The following is a 24992-nucleotide window of genomic DNA, read 5'->3' as shown; positions in this document are numbered from 1 at the left end:
GTGTACCAGAGCAAATGCATCCGCTGGCCAAGAAAGCACATACATAAAAGGCAAATGAGGAAATGAAAAACTCACAAGGTCATAGGCTGATGACTGTTTCATTTCAGTTTCTGGCCAAAAACCTCCCCTCTCTGCATTCTTTGTTCTCTAATACGGACAGACTGAGCCTTGGGTTTGCCAATCAGAAGGTTGGTGGTTTGAATCCCCACAACGGGGTGAGCTCCCATTGCTCTGTCCCAGCTCCTGCCAACCTAGCAGTTCAAAAGCACGCCAAAAAGTGCAAGTTGATTAATAAGTAGCGCTCCGGCAGGAAGGTAAACGAGGTTTCCGTGTGCTGCTCTGGTGTCGGTGTTCGTTTGTGCCAGAAGCGGCTTAGTCATGCTGGCCACATGACCTGGAAAAACTGTCTGCGGAGAGGACAAACACCGGCTCCCTCGGCCTGTAAAGTGAGATGAGCGCCGCAACCCCAGAGTCGTTCGCTGTCAGGGGTCTCTTTACCTTTACTGTACCTTAGGATACTGCAGCTGAAATAGCACTGACTAATTTGAACCCACTCAACCCCCCCCCCCCACTATCTTGGACTATTACACCACTGCATATATCATACTTGAAAGAAAAAACCAAGAAAGGATGACAAGCTAAAGAGAAACAGTATATAATTTTTATTCTTTGAAGGAGGGTGAAGGCTGATGACTGTGTCAATTCTGTTTCCAAGAATTGCCATGTCCAAGTTTGCCATGTCAACATTTAAAGGGGAAATATATTAGAGCAGAGATGGATCCTCTTTTTCAACTCCAGGGAAATTCTATAGTGCAAGGGGTTCATGCCAGTGGCCACACACATTGACTAAGAAGAGGCAGGCAGCTTATACACACATGCCATGGGAGAGAAGCACTATGACAACTGACACATTTGTTAATATTGGATTCTGTCTCATTTCTTGATTCCTAAATTCAGTTTTCCAGAATTCCACAACAATTCATTATTTTAATGATATTTGGAAGTAATTGTGCTGGGCCCGGGGGTGACACGAGAACCTTGGTCCAGGTCCAGTCCAGAATCTAAAGGTTCTGCTAGGAGTCAGTCCGACAGGGTCAAGGCAGGACACGAGGCAGGAAACCAGGCAAGGACTGGTACAGGATCTGGCATACAGCCATGTTGCTCCCGCAACCTGGGGCGGGGTCTGACAGCCTTTTATCTTTGTTGTGCTAACGGCCGGTCCTGATCCCCAGGCGACTCACCTCCCTGTTTCGCTCGAAGGTGAGCACTCCTCCTGCAAGTACTCAGGTCTCTCCTTCTCTCAGACCTTAGTCTCTGCAGCTAGGGAGACTTTGGTGTGTTACTAGACCCAGGGGCTGCCTCAACCTCCCCTGACCAAACCGGTAGTGGAGCAGCTGTAAGTGATGGCCCAGCTGAAGGCAACAAGCTAATTCCCGCATCTGGAGCCAGGGCAGGCTCAGGCACCTGACTCGGCCCAGTTGGTGTTTGTTGCAAGGGAACCTGTGCAGACTGGGACTCTTCAGGATCAGGCCCCAGATTTGGTTCAGATGATAGGCAAATGATCCAGAGCAGACTGAGACTCCTCTGGTTCTGAGTCTGAGCCTGAGTCCCAAGCCATCACAGTAATACTGTCTCCAACCCTCGGGGCAAAGCATAACTCTCATGGCTACTAGGCACGGATAGCCTTATCTTCCATTAATATGTCCAAACGTCACTGAAAGCCATCCAAATTAGTTGCCAGTACCAGCAAGCTCTTCTTACATTCTTAATTTTGCACTCAAAACCAAAATCTGAAATTCTAAATAAAGTATTACTAGATATTCTGGACCTTACCATGAACATTATCCGACTCATCTCTTGTTCCTTGAATGAAACCTGAAAAAGGTGATCCTGTATGGGTCTACTCAGAAGTGAACTCTGCTGAGTTCAGTGGAGCTTACTCCTTGGTAAGTGGGTGTAGGTTTACTGACGGAGTGGACGAAGTCTCTTCAATACAAAATAAAACAAAAGATGTTGAAAGGAAGTCCTATAACACTTTCTTCTTCTTTGGGAGTGGGGAAATGCATTTGGTCTTTCAGGAACGCCAAGATTCTGCTTCTTATTTACAGATCTTGGCTATAAAAATCTGCTGTAAGATTGTCACTCCCATCTTTTCTACATTAGTGAGGCTAAAGAAGTTATTTTTGAATGGACATGCATAAGGTTGTGAGGTAAGTATGGCTTTGCGGTGTTTATATTGTCATTTCTACAGATTTATTATATCAAATTAGAAACATTAAAACCATTGTCCATTTATTGTGGGGCAAGCATTGATGACATTTCTGATTTTGTTTTGTTTTTGTTTTTTTATAATAATATTTATTCATAGTTTTATAATTACACAAGAAAAAAGAAATATGCAAGAAAAAGAAAAAAACAATAAAAGATTAACAAACAGTACATCAAAAATAGAAAAAAAACACTACCTCATGACAACAACAAAAAAAATTTAAAAACACATCCAATTTCCATATCTTTATCTTTCATTTACTTGTTTCCACGACTTCCTCACACCTTCCTTTTTTGTATTCCAGTTCAACTTAGCTAATTCAGCAAATCCTTGATGACATTTCTGATTTTGCCCTGCATTTATTTGGTCCTAATGTTGGCTATTTGCAGACTAGTTGCGCTGCAGAGAGCTTGCTGGGGAGACCACACATTACAAGGAACACAAAATAACTTTAGCTAGGTTTTAATAACAAAAACAAGAACTCCTTTCACATTTAATATATCAGTAAACATGACCCATCCACCAACCCAACCACCAGTGTACTGAGAGAGCTAGGTGCTGCTCTTTATATACTATACCCAATTGCTGACACAGCTTAATTAACACAGCTTAGCAGCACCTGCTATACTGTTTCACGGCTGTAAAACTAGGTCACGTTATTTGCTCTGGCCCTTAAAGACATACACATCTTGTGGAACAACAATGAACCTTCAAATTTAAAGAGACCATTCAACACCTAAAAGTTGAATTAAACATTAAAACCATTGTCCATTTATTGTTGGGCAAGCATTGGTGATATTTCTGAATTTGCCATTCATTTATTTGGTCCTAAAAGTGGCAGGTGTGCCAGTGGAGACTTGCAGAGACCATTGAAGCCCTGACATCAAAGAATCTGTTCCACCCACACTTCAAGTTCTCACTTAAATTGGGATTTTTGTTCTGTGATGAGTGGCCAGTTCATGATGTTATGGCCCACTCATTTATCTTTAGAGTTCCTTTTCGAGGACACCATGATCTCTAGGCTGTTGTTAAAAGGATCAAAGGAAGAAGCTTCTCCACCCTAGAGGAATCAAATGAAGGTCCACATCTATTCCTCTGTGATTTGGGGCTCTGCTGGAGAACACACCTTTTGATACCAAGATGTCCATCCCAAGTCAAGTACTTCTTGCAATCTGTGTTTTCCTGTTCCTTACACCTGGAGGTATGTTCTTTTTGCAAGAGTTGGGAAAAGCACTGTCAGCCAAGGGAGGCAGCTTAAGTGCAGGTTGGCAGGCAGAAGTATGAACCAAACCAAATTTATGCTCTGTCCATAGAATCTGAACTGAGTCAGTTAAATGGAAATTCTTCTGTTCTCTCCCTCTGTTGCACCTTAATGGAAAGACTGTTCCTAGGTGGCAATTGAGGGAGAGGGTGAGCCAAGGGTAGCTGTTGTTGCAGTGAAGCTGCTCAGAGAATCAGAGAATGTTAGAGTTGGAAGGGACCCAAGAGTCATCTAGTCCAACCCCCTGCAATCAATGATGGAGTGGCCCTGCTTCACATCTCTTTCTTTACTGCAGCCTGTTAGAATCTGTTCAACATTTTATGTATTTAAGCAACTCTCCCTAATATTCAAGCAGGTAAACTGACTCCTTTACCAGGTAGAGATACTTTGCAAATAGAAAATAAAACTCAAGATGTGGGCAAGCCTTCTGTAGCACAAGAAATCTTTAATAAAAACTATTTTTTTAAAAAATCAAGATGAGGGCAAACTATAGGTTCATCTCAAAGTTAGGGGTGGATGGCTCAATGTTTTCCCATCCTGTGCCAACTCCTTTTAATCACATTTGGGATCATTTTTTAAAAGAACAAGCCATGAAAAATCCACCCAGCTTTACTTTTACAAGCAGAAAGTCCTTCAGAAGTGGTCTGGGGGCTGCCTCTTTCTCCATTTAATATTTTACAGTGGCTTAGGGAAATTTCTTGGCCATTTGGCTATTACTTTTTAAAAATCTCGTTAATTATTCTGTATGATTTCTGCTGCATTCTGTCTTATGATTTGTGCTGTATTTCTGATGCTCTATTACCCTATTGTCATTCATTGTTTCTAAGACACTTTGGGGTTCCTTTGAAAGAAAAGCGGCATAGAAATATAATCCATCAATCAAAACAACCCTCCGTTATTCACAACATTTTGTTTTGTCTTTTGGAGCAGATGCTCGTCTCTGTACAAAATGCCTAATTATGGTAGCAGGAATGCCATGCAACCACCAAACATGTGAAGTTGATGATGGAGGAACCTGTGTTGGCATCACCACCCTCGAAAGTAAGAAACAGCTGCAAAGGTTGTGCCTTGTTTGGGCTCCATGGTCCACATTCCCCTTCTGCTTATTTTCCATTTCTTTCAGCTTAGTGATACAGCAATGGGGAATAATTTATGGAAATGCCTTTGTCTGAAGCATAGCTTCAAGCTTGCACTCTGAGCTTTTATGCAACAAGCTCAGACATTTCTTTCCTGACTGTTGCATAGTTGAAGAGAGTGTTAGTGTAGAAAGGAAGAGAAGGTCTTATTTCCTCCATCACTCAGTGGCGTAGCAAGGTCAGGTGGTACCCCGTGCAGAAAATTTCTTGTCACCCCCCCCCCAGCACATTGAAATAATTAAAAGAAGGACAAATAAGATACTTACATCATCAGAAAAGAGGGTGTATGACCCAATTCTATAAAACACAGGTCTCTGGTCTCAAAGCCTCCATGCATACTTATGTTTCACTGCAATATGAGGGTACCACACAATACTCCACTCCAGTCCTTCCCATATATGCTTCCTAAATGTGTGTTTCTCTCTGCATTCTAGAGCAGATTTAGGGGCTGTAGAAAAAGTGTAGAGAGACATGTGTACCTGTATTCAGAATAGCTTTGTTTCCCCAGAGTAATGAACCTTGGACTCAGCTGCATTAGTAAAGAAAAAGCATTTTATATGCATTATAACACTGTGACGCTGGATGGCACTGTGGAGTCCCATCTTTCTCCAACGTGATTTCCCATTATAAAGTTTACAACACGTTTTCCTAAAGTGTTTATATATATATATGTCTAGATTCAGCCCTTGTGTTTCTTTATTCTTTCAGCCATCAGTATTACCAGGTTTTTTTTAATGGAGAGCACCTTGGATATTTTATGTGAAGTCCAGTTAATCATTGTGGTGACTGAGGGTGAGAATGATATATATCTTCACTCTTTTCTCTTTTCCTTTTTCTTCCTCTTCACACGTTGTCTCAGATGGGGTGTTTAGAGATAAAATGCTCGATTGTGCATCGAAGGATATGGTGACGTGTGATGTGCCTTCTCCTAATCGAAATGGTATCCGTCTGGAAGTCAACTGCTGTGATGATTCTGATTTCTGCAATGCAAACTTTTAAAACAGGCTGAGAGCCACCTCAAGATTCTGCCTTCCTGCAAAGAATAAATATTTATTCTGTTCCCCCTCAGCTTGTCAACCTTTCTTGTGTTTTCCTTTCTTTCAAAGATGCTATATTCTGTGGTGTAATGGTCCAAGATAGAGGAGGGGTAAGTGGGTTCAAAATGGCCAGGACTATTTTGGCTGCAATATACGATAGCAGCTGAATCAGCATGAAAGGGGAGATTTTTGTTCACTGTATTCTGCAAAGTCAACCATTTAGGAACACTTGAAACATGAGGAGCTTGGGTTTCAAGAGAATGGTGAGCAAGTGTTGTTATGCACAATGTGTCGAGTTCTTGGTTAATCAAAAATAATTCACTGGCTCTATATATCACTTGCTCTCATTTCCTCTGTTTTCAAAACTTTCATCAACGCCGTAGCTTTTTTAATCAAAACTTATGTTTCAAGCCATCAATACAGCTTCTTACTACACAGCTCCTTTTGGCTTTTTCGAGTGGGATCTATGAACCACTGGCTCAGGCTGTTCAAATCCTTCCCTGCACCCCACTCCACCCCTTTCGGCCCTAAGAATTCCGAAATTGAATTTTTCTACCTATATACTGACACCTGCCAACTTTTAAAATTAAATCTGGTGTTGTGGGTGATGCAAGTCTGTTCAAGAGTTCTGACACTATGTTATATATAACAACTAGGCATTCGTTTTACAAGACCTCACTCCTAGTGGAACACTGAAATATGTTTTATTTTGTCTTAGGCCACATTCTCACCATGCATTTAAATTACTATGATACCACTTTAAACAGCCATGGCTTCCCCCCTCCCCTAAAATCTTGGAGTTGTCGTTTATTTTTATTCCATTTTTTTTAAAAAAACACATTGTTATCGCTTTTCAAAAATATAAACATTAACAGAACAATTGGTTTTCCCCATTCCCACCCCCTCTCCCTGGAATAGAAGACTAATGAGTTAGATTTTCCCATAAGTCCATGTGAATATTTCATAAAGGGGTAACATATTTCAACAAAATTATCCAGATCAGATGCCTTGTTGAGACATGTACTCTCTTTGTTTGTTTCTCAGACAAAGCAATTGTCCATATTTTTTTCCATTATCTGATGTGTAGGTGACCAATTACTTTGCTATGAGTAATTGTGCAGCCACCAGAAGAAAATCAATACAGTGGTACCTCAGGTTACATACGCTTCAGGTTACATACGTTTCAGGTTACAGACTCCGCCCGATAACAATAAACTCTCCGTTTAGGTTATTCATTGCTTGTTGACAATGCTAGAAGAATTTCTGAGGATGCGGAACACTTTTTACCAAATACCAAATCCCTTCCGCCTCTCACTTCACCTCCTGCTCCTGAATTTAATTACTGGTCACTAGCAGAATGGAAAGAAGTAAAATGGTAGTTTAGGGAAAATGTCATTGCTTAATTGAGCAGTCAGCTATACAGAGTGTTGCCAAAATAAGTGGAAGCGTTAGATTGTTGTAATGAGACTGGATTGCCATGAATGAACATCTCACCAGGGATTTGGGTAGATTAAACATATGGGGGGGGGGGGATTCAATGCAGTTCATAGCAATGAGACCCTAGGTGTCAATTCCCCATCATAGAGCCGGGCTCTACCAACTTTAAAACATACGGAGCACATTAATTCTAAATAGGAAAGCAATGTACGGTGTGTGGGTCACAAATTATTAGGGCATGGGCAGGAACCTGAAAGCTGGTGGTCCTCCTGAATATGGGACAGAGTTAAGCCTCCTTGCCTTTCCGGTTCTGTATCACTGCCACTGAAATACACTCGGAGTCTAGAGTGGATTTCATGCTCTTTATTCAGCTCATAGTGGTGAGGACGAATGGAAGTTCCGCCAGAATGTCTGCTTTATATACATTATTTACATAATGGGCCCCAGGTGATTGGCTAATTCCGGGCTTCACCTGAAGGCTAATCAGGTTGCAGGTTCCACTTGGAGCTGGATTGGGTGGCTCCTGTGGACCAATCAGACTGCTGCATTCTGGACCCTATTGTTCTAGGACCAACCAGACTGCTGCATTCTGAATCCTATTGTTCTAGGACCAATCAGACTGCTGCCTTTTGGATCCTATTCAACTCAGTACATAACAGCCACCTTTCTAGTTCAGTAGATTAAAGGTAAAAAGCATTCCAAGAAAACAGGAGTGGAATGGCAGCGCAGGAATGCTTAGCTTGAGACAGACAACACAAAACTATATCACTCAGAAGAAATCCCCACTAATATCAGTGAGGTTTACTGTGATGTAAATGTGTATCACAGACAAAATCTCAAGCTTTGTATTTGATTTGTGAATCAAAGTTACAAAAAGCAAAACAAAAACCCTCACAAAATATTTGGCTATCATGACTCCACTGGGGCAGGCGAGGCAGCCAATCTGATGCTCCAACAATGGACTCGATGAGAGGAACCTGGCGAGTTAAAGCAAGGTAGGGCTCCAAGTTGACGCTGGTTAAATTGCCTGAACACAGACCTGAGGGAAGCCTTCTTGCTCTGTCAGCTCCACCCCCACCCCTGGCTTAGCCCATTGTCCAAGCCTGAACCCTCATTCGTATAGCTGTCAACCTTTCCCTTTTCTTGCGAGGAATCCTATTCAGAATGAGGGAATTTCCCTTTAAGAAAGGGAAACGTTGACAGCTATGCCCATTCGCCAATTCCTGGTGCAGGCTAGGATCTGGCTCCTGATAGGTGGTCCGGTCTTATGCCCAGGCCACCTATCAGGACAGGACACCATCCTCAAATCCCTCATCGAGGTCTTAGAAGAGCCTCTGCCATCCCGCAACGCTGCCGCATCGAGAGGGTGAGCGGACTTGTCTATCGTCACTCTGAAGAATGTCCCATTAAGCAATCATTTTAATAAATAAATTGCAAATATTTTTATTTTATTTTATTTATTTATTAAATTTGCATACCACCCTATACCCATAGATCTAAGGACCACCAACTCAATAATAATAATAATAATAATAATAATAATAATAATAACAACAACAACAACAACAACCATGGTGTATAATTAAAACTTTAAAATACGGTCATACCTCAGAAGTCGAATGCCTTGCAACTCGAACATTTTGGCTCCCGAACTCCGCAAACCCGAAGTGAGTGTTCCAGTTTAGCAATGTTATTTGGAACCCAAACATCCAGCATGGGTTCTGCGGCTTCTGATTGGCTGCAGGAACTTCCTGGAGCCAATCGGAAGCAGCGCCTTGGTTTCTGAACGTTTTGGAAGTCAAATGGACTTTCGGAACAGATTCAGTTCGACTTCCAAGGTACGACTGTACAGGGGAAATAGCCAACAGTGAAACAAATAAATTCTCTGAGGCGGCCTGTTGAAACAAAATATCTTTTGGTATCGAAATTATAAAAATGGCAGCACCTGTCTGATTTCAGTAGGAACAGTGTTACAGAATACTGGTGCCACTACACACATACAGGCGTAGCCAATATGGTGACCTTCAGATGGTGTTGAACATTGCCCACCAGCCTCAGTCATCATGGTTAGGAATGATGGGAGCTGTAGTTCAGCAAAATAAATAAATAAATAATGGCTACCCCTGGTGTAGAAACTACCATATTTTTTGCTCTATAAGACTCACTTTTTCCCTCCTAAAAAGTAAGGGGAAATGTGTGTGCATCTTATGGAGCGAATGCAGGCTGTGCAGCTATCCCAGAAGCCAGAACAGCAAGAGGGATTGCTGCTTTCAGTGCGCAGTGATCTCTCTTGCTGTTCTGGCTTCTGAGATTCAGAATATTTTTTCTCTTGTTTTCCTCCTCCAAAAACTAAGTGCGCCTTGTGGTCTGGTGCATCTTATAGAGCAAAAAATATGGTATATGAATTTTCCATGAATAGAAAGCAGAAGGAGCAGTGATGCACCAATAATCTGAGTGAGAGTAGGTGGCCATTTGCAAAAGGTGGCCAACGTCACATACTGTTGTATACTTACACAGTCTGTTCTGGGATGAGAAGGCTGTCTCCATTTGCTAGACACAGGGAAATACTGTCAGCAGTAACAACAGATGTTCCTTCCTGAAAAGGCAGGAACAAAAGACAGGCTTTTAATTCTTTCTGGACTTATATCTTAATGAACTAATCAGTCAGTCTAACCAAATCATCAGTAATCTAGTGATCTGGGAAATAAACAAATAAATTAATTCTGTAAAAGCAGGGCTTGTGACCCGAAACAGTCATTAATATCATATTAACTTGATAGACATTCTTGGTTCTCATCTTTCTGGGACCTGAATAAACTGAATGGTTGTTGGGACAAGAACCTAGATTTGGCTGCTGGTGGGAGATTTTTCATTTACCACAGTGTTTCTCAACTTTTTTTCAATCCATGTCCCCTTTTAGCTAACATAAAACAGATTCCACACCCCCTTCAATTCCAGTTCACGTAATTATTTAATTTGTATTTTTCACATGGATTGAAATTTCATAACTTTAAATTTGTTTACCTATATTGTACATTACCAAAACAAAAAACCCCTATTCTCTCACACACTCCACACCAAGTTCTTTGTATGCCCCCGTTGGTTGAGAAAAACTGATTTAGTGCATCACAAGTTGTGCAGTGAAAAGGTCCTCCTTTGTTTTGATCAGTTTAGGCTCATTACTTGCAGGGCGGGGGAATATTGAGACCAATAATGTGAGTCGATGGAGAACTTTGGGGAAAAGTTCGTCTCCCCCTGGAATTCTGTAGTGATAGCTGACCTTTCCATTTGTGGAACTATTTGATTTGAAATAAACAAACAAACAAACTGAGTGAGGTTTAACCTCCATAGTGAAGCCAACAGAAAAACTGCCCTGCTACGCAGTACAGATACACTGTGAGGAACAGGAATCAGCCTGAGTTTTGCAGCCCACAGCTCCACATAATGAAGCTGTCTTGAGGCAACCTACTTCTGTGGCATTGTTAATCAACTAAGCTAGCAGTGTGCTGATAGATATGTCAGCCTGGGACTTCTGGGTTGGCGCTTCTGGTAATGGCGGATTTCCTCCGTTTCGGAGGAATCCGCTCCTTGGAATTCAGGGTCTGACCGCCACGGCGAGGCAGAGATCCGCTAGAAACCACGGGTGGAAGAAGCCCCGTGGACTTGGGATTCGGCAGGTACCTTTTGTGCCTCCCCTACTCGCGGGGAGACCCGGTTTCTTTCAAGGAGTGAAGCCGCATTGCTGTTGCCAGAAAGCGCCGACTTTTCCTGTGGAAATTTGGACTCTAAGTAATTATTCGTAAGTAAACAGAAAATTGGACTACTTAAACATCTAAATTTGGCATTTGAACGTGAAGGTCTAAACAGGAAGTCCGCCTTCCATTTTGTAAACAGATCAAAGCAAAAACGTCGCAAGCTAAAGCCTGGGAAAAGTACTCTGTAAAGTATTAAATTTTCACCATTTAAGATATCGAATACCCCCTTGGAAGCAGGAGAAGAGGGGGGAACATTTTGTGGACGGTTTAAACCTGCAGGAGAGTGAGGGAGATGAGATAATTTACCACTGTTTCGAGCCTGGGATCGGGCTGTCAAAAAGTTTTATGATCTGAGAAAATTAATAACTGGGAATGGAATACATCCTGATGGACGGTTGAATAAGAGATATATATTTTCTTTGTATTGTTCTTGTGGCACTTAAAAAGGAGAAAAGTTGAACAGTAACTTTGATACTGGATTTTGATTTGGAATAACAAGGATAGATACAAATAGAAACTGTCTCCTATAGAGGGAGCTTCTGAAACTGTTGCAACTGCGAAGTGGAACTTTCCATTAAGAACCAAGGGCTGTGAAATAAGTGACCTTGGAAAGTTTTTGGATAAGAATGGAAAAACAAGAAGCTCTAGTGAATGCATTCTGCAAAATAAATGCTTTGTTGGAACAATTACATGAGAAGACGGACTTGACGGTAAAGAAAATAGACACTTTGGGACAAAGTGTATCTGATTTGGAACAAAAAGTGAACATTTTTAAAGGAACCACTCGGGATGTGACTCAGGAACCAACTTTGAAATGGCAAGTTCTGGAGAAGAAGATGGAACAAACTGCTTCTGCACCTCAAGAAATTCAAGTGGAGGCGCCGGCCCCACAGAAACAAATTGATGAACTTAAGTTGAGTTCTGAGGTGATGGAGCTTGAGAGTCAAAATCGGAGAGATGGTGCCCCGCTTGGACTGAAGCAGGGAAGATGGGCAGATTTTCTGATGGAGGGAGGCACTGAGGGAGAGACCGGAAAAGTGGAGCCCTTTAGTCTCAAAGGGCCTGTGGAGTATGCCTTGGAACATCTTTTGGATTACAACTTTGAATATGGAGTATGGGCAAATTTGCTGAGATGAGATCAAGGAGCTGTTAAGAAGGAAGCCCTTTGGGACTTAATTTTTGGCACTAAAAGAAACTTGCAGATAGGACAGGGAGAAGAGTTAAGAGCCTCGGATATAAGAGCACCAGGTTGATGAACTATATGGAACTGATAGAAAAGACTGACAAAATCCGAGACCAGGGAGAAGAGACGGTGGAAGAAGATTGGAAATTTTTAAAATACTATTTAGAGTAATATAGCATAATTAAGGAATGTTGGGAGATGGTGGAATGAACTTATATGACTTTAGTAGAAATATGATAAGGATTTAAGATTTTAGGATTTTAGGATTTAAGATTTAAGGTTTGTTTAGATTGAAGTATAGATAAATTTTAAGATTTTGATGGGAAGATAAGGTTAAAATAGATTAAGATAATTAAACGATAGTAAGCAGTGAAAGATGGAAAGGATTTGCTGACATAATTATTAACTGGAATACAAAAAAGGGAGGTGGGAGGAGGTCGAGGAAATAAGTCATTGTTTTTAAATGTTTTTGGTTTTTCTCTAGTTGGGTGGAGGTACTGTTTTCTTTTTTGCTTTTATATATACTGTGTTTCTTCTCCCCCCCTTTTTTGTTTCTGTAATTATAAAACTTTTAATAAATATCATTTAAAAAAAAAGATAGATATGTCAGCCTGAAAATACGGCACTTGGTTGTTCAAAGTATTTTTTCAGTCTTCTCATCAGATCCTTGAAATACTTTCCAGGACCTGAAAAGTTGCTCACCAAGCCAACAGGGACTAGACTGACATTGTGTTGTTGTTTAGTCGTTTAGTTGTGTCCGACTCTTTGTGACCCCATGGACCAGAGCACGCCAGGCACTCCTGTCTTCCACTGCCTCCCGCAGCTTGGTCAAACTCATGTTAATAGCTTCAAGAATACTGTCCAACCATCTCGGCCTCTGTCGTCCCCTTCTCCTTGCGCCCTCCATCTTTCCCAGCATCAGGGTCTTTCCAGGGAGTCTTCTCTTCTCATGAGTTGGCCAAAGTATTGGAGCCTCAGCTTCAGGATCTGTCCTTCCAGTGAGCACTCAGGGCTGATTTCCTGAAGAATGGATAGGTTTGATCTTCTTGCAGTCCATGGGACTCTCAAGAGTCTCCTCCAGACTGACATTACTACAAGGAAAACCATGAATACACTACTAAAAAGGGCTTATATCTTTCTTCTAAAAATGATACCCTGTGAGCCATTTTATTCCTGTGAGGACTAATGGAGGTCTTGCATGAACAGAACTATTTCAAATGGGCAGGTAGGGAGAATGATTTTACACTCAGGTTGTGCTTGTGGGCTACCAATGGGAAAGCTGGGCTATATGGACTTTTGACCAGATCCAGCAATAATCATCTTATATTCTTAAACTGAGGCATAGCCAGCATCAACAGTAGACTGGGTTCAGAAAAGGCTGAGGAACCCATGGGTGAACCCCACTGCCTCAGTCCAACTGCAGTGATGACGAGGGTGTCCCAGCATCATCTGTAACACCTGGAGTGAAAGACACTTCTCCTGAGCCAAACTCAAACCCACAGCTGGATCCTCTGCCCATGGAGGCTTCACCGAGTGGGGCAGAGCAGCTATGCTAGCTTTCTGACAAGGGTGTTGTTTTGCTTTCCAGGAGGAAAAGGGAGAAGGCTGTGGGGTAGGGTTGGGGGAGACATGGCCAAACACTGGATTGGCTTTGCCAGCCTCTATGTCACCTTGCTGCTCTCCCTCCAGATAAGCAACTGGCTACCCCAGAAGCTACCATAGCAGTTCTGTCCTACCTGTTGAGCCACCTATGGTCAGTTCACACACCTCATTTATTTCCATTGCTTGTTCGATGGAAGAATTACCGTATTTTTCGCTCTATAGGACGCACCCAACCATAAGATGCACCTAGTTTTAGAGGGGGAGAACAAGAAAAAAAATAAATTCTCTCCCTCTCTGCACAGCGCCCCTTCAGCGAAGTGGCAGGAGAAGCGGATCCCCTTCCATTTCTCCTCCCGCTGCAGCTATCCCTGAAGCCAGGAGAGTCTTGCTCTCCTGGCTTCAGCGAAAGCAACGCAAAGCCTCTGGAGCACAGAGGGAGCACCCTCTGTGCTCTGGAGGCTTTGGGCGGGTATCCCTGAAGCCTGGAGAGTGAGAGGGGTCAGTGCGCACCAACCCCTCTCACTTTCCAGGCTTCAGCGAAAGCAACGTGAAGCCATGCAGCCTACATTCGATCAACAAGACGCACACACATTTCCCCTTAATTTTTGGAGGGGGAAAAGTGTGTCTTATAGAGCGAAAAATACGATATTGCCAGTGTGGAAACACCAGCTCCCTCTGCCTGAAGTGAGATCAGCGCTGCACCCCCTAGTCGCCTCTGACTGGACTTAACCTTCCAGGGGTCATTTACCTTTTTACCCTACCTACATAGTTAGTGCGAAATTGAACTAGCATCACATACCAGCTGCCATAGCCATATATCTGCATTCTTTCCTCCCTCTTTGGTTGTTCCTGGTCCAAAAATTATAACCTGGGCAACAAACCAAGAAAATGCAATGTGTTACTATGAGAAACATTTGTGTCAATGTAAAATTATTTAACGGATATTGTGAGAAGATGCATTAACCTTGCCAAAGGCTTTGTATACCAGAATGTAAAAACAAAATCTAACACATCACAACTACACATTTCTCTTTCTTTTCACCTCTATGGTCTTTCCTCCTGTACTCTTCTGATCATCCCACTAACAGCTTTGTGCTTTTATCCATAGCGTACACCACTCTTGGGACAGACACTGCATTTTCCTTTTGCCAGAGGCTTGCACTTGAACTTAATGGGAATCTTTTTCTGGTCTTCAAACAGCTGTGATTCCTCATTTATTTTTCTCTTCTCATTCCTCCTAATCCCTGTTTAGAAGTTAGGGGCAGATCCCAATGGTTAACCTTGCTGGCATTGGTCTTTGCAGCAATGCTCTGCATATTTCCCCCAAGCTCCTGGAGACTATGGGCACTTTGTTTTAATGATTTATTGTTTTTGTAAGTTGATTTTGTTTTGTTTTTTTTAAATTAATATTTTATTTTCCGTATTCAATGAGCAAAAAAAGAAATACAAATCGACAAACACATCAAAGAAAAAACAGATAAAAGAAAAACAATACATACATTATACAAATACAATAGAAAAAGTAGAAAAAAAAAGTAAAGATAAAAAGTTAAAAACAAATATTGTGTCATTATATTCTTCAGCCTTAGCTTAAGTCTGCGACTTCCCCATACCTTCCCACTCTGTATTCTAGGTCTTATATTCCGATAGTAAACTCTTTCCCTCTGCCATAGCTTTAGTTCAGATTAATGTTATTGTCTTAATAGTCTTTACCTTTCCCTTTGTCTTGCAAAATATACTTTCTTTATCATTTTCATTTTTTATATAACATTCTTTTACATTCAATCTGATAACCTCAAGCGTTCATAATTTTATAATACTTCTGTAGATAGTCTTTAAATTTCCTCCAGTCTTCCTTCACCGTCTCTTCTCCCTGGTCTCTGATTCTGCCAGTCATTTCTGCAAGTTCCATATAGTCAATGAGCTTCATTTGCCATTCTTCCAGCGTGGGTAAATCTTGCGTCTTCCAATATTGCGCGATGAGTATTCTTGCTGCTGGTGTAGCGTACATAAACAAAGTTCTGTCCTTCACCTGAACCTGTTGGTTTACCATACCCAGGAGAAAGGCTTCTGGGGTCTTTCTAAATGTATGTTTAAATATTTTTTTCAGTTCATTATAGATCATTTCCCAGAAAACCTTAATCCTTGGGCACGTCCACCAAAGGTGGAAAAAAGTACCTTTTGCTTCTTTACATTTCCAACATTTGTTATCAGACATATGATACATTTTTGCAAGCTTGACTGGTGTCATGTACCACCTGTAAATCATTTTCATTATATTCTCTCTTAAGGCATTACATGTCGTAAACTTTATTCCAGTGGTCCACAACCTTTCCCAGTCAGCAAACATTATGTTATGACCAACATCTTGAGCCCATTTAATCATAGCCGATTTCACTTCCTCATCCTGTGTGTTCCATTTCAGCAGCAAATTATACATTCTAGACAATATTTTTGTTTTGGGTTCTAACAGTTCTGTTTCCAATTTTGATTTTTCCACCTGGAAGCCAATTTTTCTGTCCATTTTAAATGCCTCCATTATTTGATAATAATGAAGCCAATCTCGGACTTTGCTTTTTAGTTTGTCAAAACTCTGCAATTTCAATTTGTCACCATCCTGTTCTAAAATCTCCCAATACTTTGGCCAATTAGCCTCCATATTAAGTCTCTTTACTGCTTTGGCTTCCATTGGAGACAACCACCTTGGGGTTTTGTTTTCCAAAAGATCTTTGTATCTGCTCCAAACATTGAACAGTGCCTTTCTGACAATGTGAATTTTAAACATTCTATGCACTTTAACTTTGTCATACCATAAATATGCATGCCAACCAAATGCATTGTTGAACCCTTCTAAGTCCAATATGTCTGTGTTTTCAAGAAGTAGCCATTCTTTCAACCAGCAAAACGCTGCTGCTTCATAATAGAGTTTTAAGTCTGGCAGGGCAAAGCCCCCTCTTTCTTTAACGTCTGTTAGTATTTTAAATTTTATCCTTGGCTTTTTGCCCTGCCAGACAAATTTAGAAAGGTCTTTTTGCCATTTCTTGAAACAATCAGTTTTATCAATAATCTGCAGTGTCTGAAACAAAAATAACATTCTTGGCAATACATTCATCTTAATTACAGCGATACGTCCGAGTAGTGAGAGTTTCAAGTTAGACCATATATCTAGATCCTTTTTTATCTCCGTCCAGCATTTCTCATAATTATCTTTAAATAGGTTCCCGTTTTTTGCTGTCATAGTTATTCCCAAATATTTTACTTTCTTCACCACTGTTAAACCTGTTTCTTTCTGAAACCTTTCGTTTTCAATTTCTGTCAAATTTTTTGTCAAAACCTTAGTTTTTGTTTTATTTAATTTAAAACCTGCCAATTGGCCAAATTCTTGAATCAATTCTAAAACTTTTTTTCCACTAGATTCTGGCTCCTGCAACGTCAAAACCAGGTCATCTGCAAATGCTCTTAGTTTATATTGTCTAGCTCCGACCTGTATCCCTTTAACCAATTGGTCCTTTCTGATCATATTCAGCAACACCTCCAGGACTGATATAAAAAGTAAGGGGGAAATTGGGCACCCTTGTCGTGTTCCTTTTTCTATTCTGAACTCTTCTGTCAAAACATTGTTTACAATTAATTTAGCTTTTTGTTCAGAGTAGATTGCCCCTATACCATTTTCAAATTCTTGGCCTACCCCCATACCTTGGAGATTCTTCTTCATAAAACTCCAAGAGATATTGTCAAAGGCTTTCTCCGCGTCCACAAATATCAGCGCCGCTTTTGTATTAATATTTTCCTGTAAAAGTTCCAAAATGTCGATTATATTTCTTACGTTCTCTGATAAGTGTCTGCCTGGGAGAAAGCCTGCTTGATCTTTATGAATCTCTTCTATTAATACCTTCTTCAGTCTTCTCGCCAAGATATCTGCAAATATTTTATAATCCACGTTTAACAATGATATAGGCCGGTAGTTCCTGAGTTGATGTTTTTCAGCGTCTGTCTTTGGTATAAGGGTCACGAAAGCTTCTTTCCACGATTCTGGGGCTTTTTCCCCCTGAAGTATTTCATTGCATATTTCCTTTAAGGGTTGAGTTAGCCAGTCTTTCAATGATTTGTAATATCTTGCAGTCAGCCCATCAGGTCCCGGAGCTTTGCCTAATTGCATGTTTTGGATGGCACTCTCTACCTCTTGTTCTGTTATCCTGCAGCTCAGTTTCAGTTTGCTTTCTTGCGATATTTTTGGTAGCCCATTCACTTTCAAGAATTCTTCTATCTCTGTTTCTTTCTGTGGTTGTTGAGAGTAAAGCTTTTTAAAATATTTTTGAAAAGCACTCCTGATCTCGTTAGGGTGTTGCAGCATTCTTCCTTCAACTTCCAAATTTGTGATAGTGTTCATTTTTTGCCTCTTCTTTATTTGCCATGCCAATAATTTTCCAGACTTATTTGCCGATTCAAATGTTCTTTGTCTCATCTGTCTGATTTTCCATTCAATCTCTTGGTTTATCAATTGCATGTACTGTACTTGGTGCAGCTTTATCTCTCTTAATATTTCCTGTGATTTTGGATTTGTTCTCAGTCTCTTTTCACCTTCCTTGATCTTGTCCAAAATCTTTTCTCTTTTTTCCTGTTGTGATCTTCTCTTGAGTGCATTTTGTTGGATCAAAAAACCTCTCATAACCGCCTTACTTGCGTCCCATATAATTCTTTTCTCCACCGTAGTGTTCAAATTTATTTCAAAATAATCTTTCAGAGTTTTCTGGGCTTTCTTTACAAATTCCTCATCTCTAAAAAGAGAGTCATTCATCCTCCATCTAAAGGATCCAGTTGGTTGTAAGTTCATTACCATCTTAACAGCATTGTGGTCGGAGCAAGTCTTTGGGCAGATTTCCACCTTTTTTATCTTTGGAGCCAGTTCTCTGGTGGTCCAAATTTGGTCAATTCTGGTCCAGGTCTTTTGGGCTTCAGAAAAGAAGGTTCCCTCTCTTTCCAGGGGATGCTTTGTTCTCCAAATGTCAATCAAGTCCAGATTATCAGTCATTTCAAAAAAGGTTTTCGGTAGTCTCCCATCTTTGGTAACTACCTGTCTTTGTGCCTTATCCATATTTGTTGAGACTACTCCGTTCATATCTCCCATTAAAATCACATTGTACTCCATATAATCCAGCAATGTCTCATGCAGTCTTTTAAAGAATTCTGATTTTCCTTCATTAGGCGCATATATGCCCACCATCAAATATTTCTGTCCATGGTACTGTATTTCAATAGCCAAATATCTTCCTTGCTCATATTTGAAAACAAATTTTGGTGCCAGGCTTTCTTTAGCATAGATTACAACTCCTCTTTTCTTAACTTTGTCCGATGAAATAAATTCTTGTCCCAACTTTTTGTTAATTAAAATTTTTCTGTGAAGCCTGGTCACATGTGTTTCTTGCAGGCAAATCAAATCCACTTGTTCTTTTTTTAATATGTGAAAAATAGATTTCCTCCTCTGGCCAGTGTTCAAACCATTACAATTCCAACTCAAAAGTTGCAGAGACATGTTGTATTGTTGTTATTCTGTTCCTCCCGTTGCTTCTGATAACTTGTCTTCTTCTGCTCCCGGTGGAGCCTTTCCACCCAAATTTAAATTCAGTATTGCCTCTGCTGTCTTCTTTCTTCTTTCTTCTAGTAGGTCTACTGTCCCTTTCTGTAGGTCCTCCCCGTAGGCTTCCAGAAAGCTGTTTCTGTCTTCCACTGACTTTATTTTTATCTTTCGTCCTTTGAAATTAAAGGAGAGTCCTTCTGGGAATTCCCACCTGAAAATGATACTATTTCTCCTCAGCAGTGTCACCAGATCTTTATATCTGGCTCTGAGATCCAGCAGTTGTTTGGGGATGTCTTTAAAAATTTCAGCTCTCGATTGGGAAACTTCCAAAGGTTTGTGAAAATGCAGTCCTAGGATCTTATCCCTTTCCTCCTTGGATCTTAATGCGATCAGACAATCTCTAGTTTTAATCCTTTTGCTTGCTCTTCCCAGTCGAAAGGCACTCAAAATTTTGATTTCTTCCTTTTCCGGATCTAATTCCCAAAATTTCACAAATTCTTGTGTCAGGTAGTCCCGCAGGCTCTCCTTCTCAATTTCTGGCAAGCCTCTAATCCTAAGGTTTGCCTCTCGTTCTTTCAGGTCAATTAAGGAAAACTTAGCCTTGTAGTCCTCCAGCTGTCTGGTCATAGGTGGTAGTTTCTCCTCTGTAGCTGCTGCAGCCTGTCGAGCTTCTTCTGCAATCTTTCGCGTTTTGTCAGAGTCGTCCAATAATTTCTGAATTGCAGCTGTATTTTGCTGGATGCTTAATGTATTTTGATCTATTTTAGAGGATGCTTCTGCAATCCCTTTCTTCGTTTCTACCACCTGATTTTTAATTTCTGAGATCTCCTTTTTCGTCCCTGACACCTCCGCTGTAAGTTTATCAATGGCCCCTTGTAGCCTTGCAAAGCCAGAACTTATCAGTTCATCTGTATTCGACATTCCTTTCCCCTTCTGTTGTGAGGCAGTGCCTCCTGTAGGGTCTAAAGATCCTCTTCTTCCTGGGAGAAAGGATTTGCCTGATCTTGTCGTCTTTTCCTGATAAGAACTCTCTTTCTCAGCCATAAGATAAACTTTCCCACAGTCAGGCTGCAGCTGGACTTGTAACACTAACAGACAGTCCGATAAGAAGTTGCAGTAAGATGTTACAGTGGAAAGTTACCAGTAAACTTTGTAGCAATGTCTATGCCCACTAGGGGGACTCTAAGATTCCACAATTAGAAGAAACAAAATGTCCTTTGGTTTACAATCAAGACAGTATTGTATCATCAATCCTTTTGGCGACAGTTTTATAGTTCCAACACCTTTATAGCAGTTTTATGGCAGTTTTAACTCTCATTTAGCAAGCGTCATCCACTGTCCCCTTTCTGAGGCTTGTATTTTCAAATTTGACAGCTCAGGACCTGGGAGTCAGAGCGGTGCTTCCTTTACCGCAGCCTCTTACTCCCTGGGGTTTAAACTTTTCCAAAACTCTCCCCCCGCCTTTCCAATTCTTGGGAGGGGGGTTACAGTCCTTTCTATGGCTTCAGAGTAGATTTTTCAATCTCTTGTTTTAGAATGTTTAAAGCATAGTCTTTACTTTCTACTATATACAAAGCGGAAGGCTGACTTCCTGTTTAGACCTTCCCGCCTCTGTTCCGATCATTCTTAAAGAAATTTAAAGTCCCGATTCTTTTCCAATTCAAATTTTCCAGATTAAAGTCCTTCAAATTTACTGTAGTTTACTCACGATTATTCTGTTTTGTAATCCAAATTGTAACAAGAAGAGGTCGAGCGCTCTCCGGTTTGGCAATGCGACGTCGCTCTGAGAAGGTAGCGATAGCCTCACAGCACCACGCCAGCCCCCCCCTCCGTTCCCCGGAGCTATTTTCGTCCCGGAGACGATCTGGAGCTGCGCTTTCGGTGCCTGCTGAGTCCCACGGCCGTAGGCTTTCCCCGCCTGCGGTTTCAAGGGGTTTCCGCATCGTCGAAGCGGTGAAACCCCGTCCCTCTCGGAGCTCTCCCTCTGAGACATCAGAGGAAAGCAGCCATTTTCCATTCGCGCTCAGACCCGGAAGTTTTGTAAGTTGATTTTGGTCCCTTTTGTGAGGAAAGCAACATCATCAATAGAAGATGCCTCCATTTGGGAGATTTTTCTGACATTGTAAACCACCTCAAACCACCTCAAATCAGACTTGATTAATAGAGGTATATAGTAATAATAATAATAATAATTTTATTATTTGTATCCCACCCATCTGGCTGGGTTTCCCCAGCTACTCTGGGTGGCTTCCAACAAATTTAAATCATAATAAAACATCAAACATTAAAAACTTCCCTAAACAGGGCTGCCTTCAAATGTCTTCTAAAAGTTGTATAGTTATTTATCTTCTTGACATCTGATTGGAGGACGTTCCACATGGAGAGAATCACTACTGAGAAGGCCCTCTGCCTGGTTCCCTGTAACCTCATTCATTTATTTGGTCCTAAAAGTGGCAGGTGTGCCAGTGGAGACTTGCAGAGGCCATTGAAGCCCTGACATCAAAGAATCTGTTCCACCCACACTTCAAGTTCTCACTTAAATTGGGATTTTTGTTCTGTGATGAGTGGCCAGTTCATGATGATATGGCCCACTCATTTATCTTTATAGTTCCTTTCTGAGGACACCATGATCTCTAGGCTGTTGTTAAAAGGATCAAAGGAAGAAGCTTCTCCACCCTGGAGGAATCTAATGAAGGTCCACATCTATTCCTCTGTGATTTGGGGCTCTGCTGAAGAACACACCTTTTGATACCAAGATGTCCATCCCAAGTCAAGTACTTCTTGCAATCTGTGTTTTCCTGTTCCTTACACCTGGAGGTATGTTCTTTTTGCAAGAGCTGGGAAAAGCACTGTCAGCCAAGGGAGGCAGCTTAAGTGCAGGTTGGCAGGCAGAAGTATGAACCAAACCAAATTTATGCTCTGTCCATAGAATCTGAACTGAGTCAGTTAAATGGAAATTCTTCTGTTCTCTCCCTCTGTTGCACCTTAATGGAAAGACTGTTGCTAGGTGGCGGTGAGGGAGAGGGTGAGCCAAGGGCAGCTGTTGTTGCAGTGAAGCTGCTCAGAGAATCAGAGAATCTTAGAGTTGGAAGGGACCCAAGAGTCATCTAGTCCTACCCCCTTCAATCAATGATGGGGTGACCCTGCTTCAATATCTGTTCAATATTTTATGTATTTAAGCAACACTCCCTAATATTCAAGCAGGGAAACTGACTCCTTTACCGGGTAGAGATACTTTGCAAACAGAAAATAAAACTCAAGATGTGGGCAAGCCTTCTGTAGCACAAGATATATTTAATAAAAACTATTTTTTTAAAAAAAAAACAAGATGAGGGCAAACTATAGGTTCATCTCAGAGCTAAGGGTTGATGGCTCAATGTTTTCCCATCCTGTGCCAACTCCTTTTAATCACATTTGGGGTCAATTCTTTAAAGAACAATCCATGAAAAATCCACCCAGTTTTGCAAGCATGAAGTCCTTCAGAAGTGGTCTGGGGGCTGCCTCTTTCTCCATTTCTCCATTTCTCCATTTAATATTTTACAGTGGCTTAGGGAAATTCCGTGGCCTTTTGGCTATTACTTTTTAAAAATCTTGTTAATTATTCTGTATGATTTCTGCTGTATTCTGTCTTATGATTTGTGATGTATTTCTGATGCTCTATTACCCTATTGTCTTTCATTGTTTCTCAGACACTTTGAGGTTCCTTTGAATGAAAAGTGGCATAAAAATATAATCCATCAATCAAAGCAACCCTCCATTATTCACAACATTTTGGTTTTGTCTTTTGGAGCAGATGCTCGTCTCTGTGCAAAATGCCTAATTATGATACCAGAAGTGCCATGCAACCACCAAACATGTGAAGTTGATGATGGAGGAACCTGTGTTGGCATCACCACCCGTGAAGGTAAGAAACAGCTGCAAAAGTTGTGCCTTGTTTGGGCTCCATGATCCACATTCCCCTTCTGCTTATTTTCCATTTCTTTCAGCTTAGTGATACAGCAATGGGGAATAATTTATGGAAATGCCTTTGTCTGAAGCACAGCTTCAAGCATGCACTCTGAGCTTTTATGCAACAAGCTCAGACATTTCTTTCCTGACTGTTGCATAGTTGAAGAGAGTGTTAGTGGAGAAAGGAAGAGAAGATCTTATTTCCCCCATCACCCAGTGGCGTATCAAGGTCAGGTGGTACCCCGTGCAGAAAATTTCTTGTCACCCCCCCCCCAGCACATTGAAATAATGAAAAGAAGGACAAATAAGATACTTACATCACCAGAAAAGAGGGTGTATGACCCAGTTCTATAAAACACAGCTATCTGGTCTCAAACCCTCCATGCATACTTATGTTTCACTGCAATATCCGACAGTACGCATGTGGGTACCACACAATACTCCACTCTACTCCTTCCCATATGTGCCTCCTAAACTTGTTTGTGGGTTTCTCTCTACATTCTAGTGCAGATTTAGGGGCTGTAGAAGAAGGTGAAGAGAGACATGTGTACCTGTATTCAGAATAGCTTTGTTTCCCCAGAGTAATGAACCTTGGACTCAGCTGCATTAGTAAAGAAAAAGCATTTAATATGCATTATAACGCTGTGACACTGGATGGCACTGTGGAGTCCCATCTTTCTCCAACGTGATTTCCCATTATAAAGTTTACAACACGTTTTCCTCAAATGTATATATATATATATATATATATATATATATATATATATATATATATGTCTATATATATATATATGTCTAGATTCAGCCCTTGTGTTTCTTTATTCTTTCAGCCATCAGTATTACCAGGTTTATTAATGGAGAGCACCTTGGATATTTTATGTGAATTCCAGTTAATCATTGTGGTAACTGAGGGTGAGAATGATACATATCTTCACTCTTTTCTCTTTTCCTCTTTCTTCCTCTTCACACGTCTCAGATGGGGTGTTTAGAGATAAAATACTTGACTGTGCAAAGAAGGATATGGTGACGTGTGATGTGCCTTGTCCTAATCAAAATGGTATCCGTCGGGAAATCAAATGCTGCGATGATTCTGATTTCTGCAATGTAAACCTTTAAAACAGGCTGAGAGTCACCACAAGATTCTGCCTTCCTAAAATAATAAACATTTATTCTGTTCCCCCTCAGCTTGTCAACCCTTCTTGTGTTTTCCTTTTTTTCAAATATGCTATATGCTGTGGTGTAATGGTCCAAGACAGAGGGGGGTAAGTGGGTTCAAAATGGCCAGGACTATTTTGGCTGCAATATATGATAGCAGCCGAATCAGCATGAAAGGGGAGATTTTTGCTCACTGTATTCAGCAAAGTCAATCATTTAGGAACACTTGAAACATGAGGAGCTTGGGTTTCAAGAGAATGGTGAGCAAGTGTTGTTATGCACAATGTGTCGAGTTCTTGGTTAATCAAAAAGAATTCACTGGCTCTATATATCACTTGCTCTCATTTCCTCTGCTTTCAAAACTTTCATCAACTCCCTATTTTGTTTAATCAAAACTCATGTTTCAAGCCATCAATTCAGCTTCGTATTACACAGCTCCTTTTGACTTTTTCAGGTGGGATCTATGAACCACGGGCTCAGACTGCCCAGATCCTTCCCCTCACTCCACTCCATCCCTTTCAACACTAAGAATTCCAAAATTGAATTTTTCTACCTATATACTGAAGGGACGCGGGTGGCGCTGTGGGTAAAACCTCAGTGCCTAGGACTTGCCGATCGTATGGTCAGCAGT

The 24992-nt window shown here is 41.0% G+C and overlaps 3 protein-coding genes across 5 annotated transcripts in view; all 3 read left to right on the top strand.

Annotated features, from left to right (window-relative positions):
• LOC310674204 (uncharacterized protein) overlaps positions 1–24992 on the top strand; it is a 128992-nt gene that overhangs the window by 18262 nt on the left and 85738 nt on the right. The gene's annotated exons all lie outside the window — the stretch shown is intronic.
• Positions 1–24992, top strand: part of LOC310674203 (uncharacterized protein) — a 142494-nt gene that overhangs the window by 31766 nt on the left and 85736 nt on the right. The window lies entirely within an intron of this gene.
• On the top strand, positions 3316–24390 carry LOC310674205 (uncharacterized protein). Of its 3 annotated transcripts, XM_083433252.1 has the most exons (4): positions 3320–3470; positions 21879–22075; positions 23052–23162; positions 24183–24390. In XM_083433252.1, the coding sequence occupies exons 2-4, from the start codon at positions 22015–22017 to the stop codon at positions 24320–24322; spliced, it is 312 nt and encodes a 103-aa protein (XP_083289378.1). In that variant the 5' UTR covers positions 3320–3470; positions 21879–22014; the 3' UTR covers positions 24323–24390. The 3 variants fall into 3 exon arrangements, with proteins under 3 accessions (XP_083289377.1, XP_083289379.1, XP_083289378.1); XM_083433251.1 differs by lacking the exons at positions 21879–22075; positions 23052–23162; positions 24183–24390 and adding exons at positions 4458–4571; positions 5526–5734 and having other exon boundaries at positions 3316–3470; XM_083433253.1 differs by lacking the exons at positions 21879–22075; positions 23052–23162; positions 24183–24390 and adding exons at positions 4461–4571; positions 5526–5734 and having other exon boundaries at positions 3317–3470.

The sequence above is a fragment of the Podarcis tiliguerta genome (genome assembly GCF_965153285.1).
Source record: "Podarcis tiliguerta genome assembly, chromosome: 3".
NCBI classification, from domain to species: Eukaryota; Metazoa; Chordata; class Lepidosauria; order Squamata; family Lacertidae; genus Podarcis; species Podarcis tiliguerta.
The sequence above is the reverse complement of the archived record's forward strand: the minus strand, read 5'-3'. Positions and strand labels throughout refer to the sequence as shown.